Here is an 8909-nt window from a genome sequence, read left to right as displayed (position 1 = left end):
GTAATACCGTTATCTCCATGAAATTCATGTTTTTTTCTTGAGCGGCCGTCGTTGGTTTGAAACCGCCATGCTGGAAAGTGCAACACACGTGGCACGCGGACGTGTGCGCAACTGCATACAAAGTACGCGTACCACTGCGAAGGATTCTGTCGTATTTCTTGGTGGTACTGCCACGGCATCGATGCGCCGCCGCTGCTCATGTACATCGTCGTCCATCGCATCTTGCGACCGGTCGAACGCCTGCATCATGAACTGGTGGCGCGCGTGTCTGCTGTTGTGTTGCAAGCGCGCAAACAGGCTCCGATGCTGCAGGAGAGGCAATCTAAAACCCACACCCGGTTCCAAATGCGATGACCTTTGTCATCGTCTTGCCGTCATGGCTTCTTTGTATGAGACGACAACATGGATCTCTGCAGCGCGTACATGGAGTACCGTGGCTGGCACTTGCGAATCGAGGACCTCGTACCACCAAAGTGTACACAGCCTGGCCAGTGCATAGGACGCCTACTGACGCATACGTGCATTGAATTTGACAGCTACGGGATGAGCTGGGACGACACTGCTACGTGCACGACGATGGAAGCAAGAGCATGCAAGACAGTCAATTGACGGCCCGCGTGTTCGACTCGATCCTCAAATGGCATTCTGAGCGTTTGCGATACCCTTTGTATGTGACGAGATTGTGTGGCATGCTACCCCTTGCAGCATGCTACATGGAGCACCAGAGCATATCTGTGGTACAAGCTGACAAGCCTTTCGAACGCACTAGGAGCGAATGCCGCCACAGCAACGATTGGTCGTAGTGCAGAAGCAGCTCTGAAGTGAACCAACCTAGCACCACAAGCACAACGAGGTGCGGAGCCATTGAGATTGATCGCATGGCCTGCTCCGACACAACCACCAGTTGCGCCGCTCCACAGAGGCAACCGAACGGTTGCTTCTGTGCGTCCAGGAGGTCGAGTAGACGTGGTTCGAGAGCCCTTTCCGTGTCCAAGCAAACTGCCTTCTCATCATCATCATTAGCAAGCAGCGTCAAGAAGCAACGCGGGAGAAGCACCCGCGCGCGTGGAAGAACGTGGTGTCTTCGAGGACGCACCTAGGATCCTAGCTGTGTGCTCTGTCGCAGAGAGGCTGCACTGTACACCATCTTTGGTGGGTTCTATGATTCTATGATGGGCAAGGCGTGTCGTTGGTTTAAAGACCCCGCCTGGTACGACAACATGCACAAGCGGCTTGGCAGGAACGATGCCACGTCGACCAGATTTCCATCGACCGCGAGGCGAGTTGAAGACGATGGCTCAACGATTCACCCTTCTCCCAACTTCAACCTTTTAGCGCAAGGACGGAACGTGCGCGATCGTCCGTCGTCTATTGCTTCTTCGAATCACACGACACAAGCGACTCAGATCTACATTGGACCGTTGCAACATCCAGAGGGCTCCTCGGAGCTTTCAGTAGGGAGCGTCCTTGCGCTGCTAATACACTACAGTTACGGCCACGTCTAGGATTGCCTCGCACATTCGCAGGACCTCCTATCAATTGCCCTTTGTCGCGTGCTCGATGCATCATCAGGGGAGACCTCGGAACACATCGCAAGACGGCGACACCAAGTGTGCATAGGAAAAGTGTCTTCAACCTCACAAAGCGTTACACCGACGCAGGGACCTGCAAGATTTCGTAGACGGTGCAGAAGAAGAGAGGGCGTCCGCGAAGCTCCGCGTGACGCCACCCATGCCACATCCCTACCACTCAGCGATTACGATCGTCGTCGCGTCGGCACGTCTGACATCGCAACCGACGGCAAAGCAACAATGGCGGCTCTGCCTAGTAGCTCCATTTTCTTCAAAATGTCATGAAGCGGACGCAAGGGTAAACATCAAGTACTGTACTAAACCATCAAGACATCACAAGGACACACCAGACGCGGGCACAGACGCAAACGCGCGTAGCGCGACGAGAAGGATAGATGACAGTCCCCATTTCGTTGGCTAGCCGCCGAGTACAGAGTAGTACCGTACTGCACTAAAGATATGCGAAATGGACCGTGGACCACGGAGCTCTCCTCGGAATCATGGTTGCATCCAGATGCCAATGATTGCGAGGGTGCGCGGTGCCCCGGGTACGCGGGCGCGACATGGACGCGTGCCCCGGGGCGTTGGCCGGAACAAGCCGCGCACGGTTCAGTTTGCAATTCGAAGCGTCATGCACACGTCCCCGTCGTCGTCGTCAAGTCCGCGCCGCTACAAGCGGTACCTCACGGAAGAGACTCTCGAGCGCAACCGGGAGCGCTCGAAAAAGTACTATGCGCAAAACCGCGCCAAAGTGCTCGCAAAATTAAAGTCGAATTACGCCAAGAAGCGCGAGGCCGAGACCACCGCGTACTGCGAGAAGCACCGCGGGTTCTTCATCAGCTACTTTCAAGTCGACCCATTGGCGCCGACAAACAAGGACACGGAACCCCCGTCGTCACCACCCCACCCCACCACCCTCAATGCGCTCGACTTGGCCTACATTTTGAACTAGCGTACATAATATATACACTATTTAGTTTTGTTTTGTGGCGGACCGCAACACGGACACGTCGGACCGTCGACACTGCGAAAAGCTCCTCGCAAACGTCCGTCACCGTATCCATGTCCCCGACGTCTGCAGTTTTTAAAAGATTTTGGCGCGACCGAGTGGCCATTCACAGCGTTCTTGTTGTTGTTGAAGTGAGTCTATTTCAATATAATTTACACTGAGCTGTATGTGTGGAAGAGCAGGACTGAATAGTTGGTTAGTTGAGCAGTCGGTCTTCTCTCTCCCTCACCCGAATGTCACCACGTCCCTTTAACACGTACTAGTACACACGAATCGTTACGCGAGTTAGAAAAGCTAGAGAGCGACGGTGGCCTTTTCTTGTTCCTCAATCTGGGCTTGAAGGAGCGCGTCATTTTCCTTGAGTTTCGACATCAAATCCTTGAATAGCTTATCGAGGCACTCGCTGGCTTCCGCCGAGTTGGGCAATGTCGACAGGATGCGGTGCACTGTCGTCTTGACGTCGTTCATGCCGCACACGACCGTGTAGTTGGTCTTGGCGAGTGCGAGCCACCGGTACCAGTCGTCGGTCATGACCTTGACGAGCAAGCCAGTGCCTTCTTGGGCGACGGCCATGAAGCTTGCCTCCGAGATCATGTTGGGGCCAGCGATTTCGTAGCGGAGCATCGCCCAAAATCGGCGCACGTCTTCAAAGCACATTTTGGTGCGACCGACCGCCATTATGGTTATCTCGAGCCCCATCAGGGCTCGGCGACCGCGGGCGTGCTCCTCTTGGGCCAATCGCACGGCGCCCTCTTCGGCCAAATTCATGGCTAAAATCATGGCGCGCTCTTTGGCCAATCGCACGGCGCAGCTCATGTGATAACTGGCGCTTCGTCCCGCTTCCATTCGGGCATTGACGTCGCGCAGGACGTCGGTCACCTGCTCGAGGAGGTCCGATGTCACCTTCTCCGAGCGCGCAGCGAGCGTGGGCAGCGCCTTTAGCAGCGCTATAGCGTCGTCGCATTCGTGTTTCCGGAGGCAGAAAAGGCCAGCTTGAGGAGCTTGAGAGCTTCCATGGACGTTTGAACGTTCGTGGCGCTCGTAGTGCAAATGGCGTCGACCAGAGTCTGGTACTTGATTGCGAGACCGATGATCGACGCGTGGCAATCCTGCCCGTAGGACGCTGTGGTCGCGACTTCGAGGCAAGATGCAATCTCGTCAAGGCACCGGTTGCGATTCTGGCATGCGCAGGTTTCGCTCTGCGGCGACGACGTTCTGCAGGACGTCGGCGTTCGCGAGTACCGGCTCGACGTCCGTCTTGTAATCGTTGAACGAGCCGAAAGCACGCGTCGGGTCAGCCATGGTCGCAAGTTGGGAACTGCGATCTGCTCGGTGGCCGAATGAATGATATACTAGAATCAACCAATCACAGCAACGCAACGAAAAGTGTGAATCCTCGGAGCATTTTGGACTTGACAATTTGACGTGGACGCATTCTACTCCACTGACATTCGTTTGCGATTTAGACCATAGCTCATGACGACACCCTACATAGCGTGTTTTGAAGCGGAATGCTCTCGCCAATGCGCAGTGCACGATGGATGATGGCCTGGACCCAACACGATCCATTCTCTTTCAAAATATTTGACCGCGCCCGGTACAGTGCACTCTTCCCGTGGAAGAGTAGTATGTACAACGGTGGCGTGATGGGCAACCTCGCAGCTGCTGGAAAGCGCGCCACGAGATCACAGTCAATTCGATCCACGACCTCCTTGTAAGCTACAGCCAACGCTAGGAACTCATCCAGGATCGAGCGAGCGAGCACACATGTACACCCCGGCATCGTTATTCTGTAATATTACACTGTACAACTACAATCGCATTCAAATAGCAGACGCATAGATAGTATCAAGCAAGTGGTATCGAGCTACTTGAAGCTTGCCACAAACTTGGTTTCAGCAGTCGTGGACCGGTCACAACGCAATCGCACGACGACAAGAGACGACGCGCGGATGGACATCCAGGCAGTACGAGGCGCACCCACTCCTGTCCTATGCTTGACAAATTGGATGCGTGTAGATGGAGCTCGGCTGTGCCGCTGCCGAAGGTCGCTTGGCCGAAGTAAAGCGGCTCGTTGAGACCGACGGCGTGGATCCCAACTACGGCTCTGGGGTTGGACATTGCACTTCTTTCACATTGCCTTTCTATACATTCACATGCATACTGTAGAGAGCCCTGTGCAACGCGGCGGCCAACGGACACACGAACATCGTGGCCTACTTGCTGACAAAGCAGGTGGCGACTGACTATTGCGATCGCGTATGTTATCATTGAATCTCTCGTGATGGAGGGGATCGATCCGGTGTCCTCTTGTCCTAGGACGGGTTCACGCCGCTCATGTACGCGGTGGTCTCCAACTATCCTGACATTCTGCGCCTGCTCTTGAACGACGCCAAGGTCAACGTCGAAGCAACCACCTACGTACTCGACCCGCATTGAAAACGATACAAGAAGGACGACCTGCTGCTGTAGAAGCACCAACCGCTACTGCGCGTGGCTCTTGACAAGAAGCACGACGTCGTCGCTCAGCTGCTGCACGACCATCTCCGTCGCCAGAGTCAAGCCAAGGTACCAATTCTCAAGCAAACGAGAGAAATGTTGACGGCAGCATCTGGCTATCGCTAGCTGGGGGCAGCGCTGGAGGACGGACGACTCTCGGACGCCAAGACCATCTTGTCACAAGACACGGTCGATGCCACTCTCTTCGACGACGTACGCAATGACATGTTTACGATCCATGTCTCCTACACCAGAAAACCTGTAGACGGATCGGCCACTGGTGCACCGCGTCGCCGCGACGGGGGACCTCGAGCTCCTGCAGAAGGTCCTTAAGAAACCAAATGTCAACATTGACGCAACCGACAAGGTACACACACCACCGCAAACGTCAATGACAATATCGTCCATATCATTGTAGCAAGGAAAAACGGCGCTCGCATCCATTATTGCTGGATGCAGCGTCGACCAACAAGGTTCACGACGTCAACCAGCTCCTTCGTGCCGGTGTGTCGCTCACATCGACCAACAACGTACCGTACTTCGCCACTTCAAATCCCATAGCGTCTGCACTTTAGAACGGAGAGACGCCGATCCACGTGGCGGCTGCAAGCGGCTGTACCGCCGTGGTCCAGCAGCTGCTTGAAAAGGACGCCTCGCTCACGCACCGCCGCGATGCGGTAGGATCCATCTTTGGTTGTTACCATACCGAATGACACACATCACTTGTCGTTAGCGAGGCAATCTGCTGCTGCACAGCGCGGTGACCAGCGGCCAAGCAGCCATCGTCGACGTACTTCTCAAGGAAGCGACCCACATCGACCTCACGAGTACAAACAACGTACGGTCGCCACTGCTCTCGCCATCTCGAGTACTATCGGTTGCCGTGTTGTTTAGGAAGGCTGTACGCCACTGGATGTTGCCGTCCAAAGTCGCCACGCGGCGATGGTCGCGCGGTTGCTGAAGGCCCAAGCGTCGCTTGGCCCGGCGCCACACGTATGCCTCTCCGGTGCGCTTCGTACAGCACCGTGACGCGTATATCCGTAAAAATCCGATAGGTTCATTTCAACAACAAGTACACCGCGTGAGTTCTTAACATGTAAGCGTGGTACACATGTGTACCAGTCAACTCCAGTGTGTACAGTTGGAATGCCATGCTTTTCGACGCCACGACACGAATCGTATCTACTTGCTGAAGTCCATCCTGATGCGGCGCCGTCCAGCCTCGAGAGTGATCCGCAGAAACCTCACGATGATGCATACCACCATGACGGGGTTGCTTTATGGCCGATGCCACACGCGTACTATATCACAAGGCGGTGCGCTTCGTACCATGAAATATGTAGAGTGTTTTTAGACTTCAAAATGTCCACGGGAGATCTCGTACATGTTCTTGCTCTGGCATCGGAGGAGTGCGACACTGGTCTAGTAACCAGAATGTAGATGCTTGAAGGACACTTCAAAACCCCCGAGGGCTGGCGCCGACCGATTGGGCAATGTCGACATGATGCGGTGCACGGTCGTCTTGACGTCGTCCATGCCGCACATGGCCGTGTAGTTGGTCTTGGCGAGCGTGAGCCACCGGCACCATTCCTCGGTCATTTCTTCGACGAGAAAGTCCACGTCTCCTTCCGCGGCTAATTCGCAGGCCACATCCAACATGTCTGTCGAGTCCGAGTCGATCACGTTTTCGAGCCGGCCAAAATATGCGAGCACATTCTCAAACGTGGTTTTGATGGACGCAAGCGCTTTCATGGTCATGCCCGTGTTCGCGGAATACATGTAATGCATTTGGGCCGTGACGTCGCGCAGGACGTCGGTCACCTGCTTGATGAGGTCCGATGTCACCTTCTTCGAGCGCGCGGCGAGCGAGGGCAGCGCCTTTAGCAGCGCTATAGCGTCGTCGCATTCGTGTTTCCGGAGGCAGAAAAAGGCCAGCTTGAGGTGCTTGAGAGCTTCCATGGACGTTTGAACGTTCGTGGCGCTCGTAGTGCAAATGGCGTCGACCAGAGTCTGGCACTTGATTGCGAGACCGATGATCGACGCGTGGCAATCCTGCCCGTAGGACGCTGTGATCGCGACTTCGAGGGGACGTGCAATGTCGTCGAGCCAATAGACGCAATCCTTGGCAGACCGCAGGTTTCTCTCTGCGGCGACGACTTTCTGCAGGACGTCGGCGTCCCCGAGTACCGGCTCGACGTCCGTCTGGTAATCGTTGAACGAGCCAAAAGCACGCGTCGGGTCGACAAATGCCACCATGGTCGCAAGTTGGAAACTGCGATCTGCTCGGTGGCCGAATGGAAGGCTTCCAAAAAACCTTTATTTGCAAAATCCAGTTGTCTTTTTATTTCGTTTTTTGCGCAAAAAAAGTGATTAAAAATACGCTATCCAGATGCATCCAGTTCGCGTACGCCTCCAAAAAGCGCGCGACGCCCACGAACGTCATCCAGTTTGCATGCGATCGCCAGATCACATTATCTTGGTGTTTGTATGGTCATTGGCCCGCGGCGCTCGAAAAAGACAAAAGATTTCGACGGCGTTCATTTTCAATTTCGCCATGCACGTGGCATCGGACGTAGCGCTGCTCCATGAGCCTGCCTCTCGCCTTCGACACGAGCACGTATGAACGCAAGATCGTTGGCCGCGCCTTCTTCGCCACCGTACCGTCGACGCCGCCGTCACGTGCCCATCGACCGCCACGATGAGACGACGGGCTGACGCTACGCAAGCACGAGAACGCCTACAACAACGGTAGTTCCTATGCGCAAGGTGTCTGTCCACGCTCAATGTATTGTTAGAATGGACCCATAGCGTCTCCGTGACCGGCGTGCTCTGCTTCGAGATCGATGGAACGATCAGCTGGCCCAAGGACAACTGCTCGGGAAGCCGAAACGGCGGCGAGATAAGCCACGAGCAATAATGCGAGACTGTGGATCCGGCATCTTGCCGGAACCGGTAGTGTTGCGGCGGGCTCTGCGTTGCCTACCGGCGGATCTGTGAGAGCGAGATCATCAGCCCATCAAAGAACGGCAGTATGGAGCGGGCGGAGCGCGAGCACCGGCTCGGTTTGCAGGCCCGGAGTGATTGCATCACTTCTCATGGCTGGATGGGTTGGGTTGGGTGTGTGAAAGTTGCGTCCCGAGCGCGCTCGTGAAGAGAAAGAGAATGAGCTAGAAAAACGCAATTCAAACTTGGTGGTGCAAAGGGAAGTTGCGTGTTTGTCGTGTCGCTAAATGGAGGAGATACCTATAAAAACGCAATTCGGACTTCGAGAAATTTATGAGTGAAAGTGTCAAGTTTGTAGCGACATGGGTTTCAACTTGCTTGGGGGAAAGGCAGTCGCTGTGTATTCACCTCGTCGGGTGGCTGTCGAGCGAGAGCTGCTATCGACTCTCTTCGCGCATCGCGCGCTCTTCCTGCTCGCGGCGCTTCTTTATCCTCACGCTCGCGTATGTCGAGTTCTCGCTGGTGGACCGCATCGCTCCCGTCGCGCATCTCCTTGTACGAAGTCTGAGCCACGCAGTGTGCTGCACCGTGGCCCGGTCGGAGATGTGTGTAGTAGAATGCAAATATATCAGTGATATTGTTCGTGATGGAGGCTAGACCATGGGTAATCTGTGCATAGTGTGTAGTTTGGTTTGGTCTGCAGTAGATCAGTAGTTGCTGTAAGATTTCCAACACTCCTGACGCCGAGCGTACATGTCCTCGACGCGCAGCATAAAGGCGTTATCGCGGGACGACTTCTCCTTCTTGTCCTTTGCGTCATCGATAAAGCAATCGATGTTCTGGCGCTTGCGCGCCGTGCTCACCCCGCACGGGACCTGTTATAACTC

General features: G+C 55.0%; 1 protein-coding gene across 1 annotated transcript; it reads right to left on the bottom strand.

Moving 5' to 3' along the window:
* Window positions 1–6501: 6501 nt before the first annotated feature.
* Window positions 6502–7038, bottom strand: SPRG_19642 (hypothetical protein; the record flags this gene model as incomplete). Its single annotated transcript, XM_012343482.1, has 2 exons — window positions 6502–6900; window positions 6925–7038. The coding sequence occupies 2 exons, from the start codon at window positions 7036–7038 to the stop codon at window positions 6502–6504; spliced, it is 513 nt and encodes a 170-aa protein (XP_012198872.1).
* Between the last annotated feature and the right edge of the window lie 1871 nt (window positions 7039–8909).

This window comes from Saprolegnia parasitica (assembly GCF_000151545.1).
Source record: "Saprolegnia parasitica CBS 223.65 unplaced genomic scaffold supercont2.13, whole genome shotgun sequence".
NCBI classification, from domain to species: Eukaryota; Oomycota; class Saprolegniomycetes; order Saprolegniales; family Saprolegniaceae; genus Saprolegnia; species Saprolegnia parasitica.
This window is presented reverse-complemented; position numbering and strand designations above follow the sequence as displayed.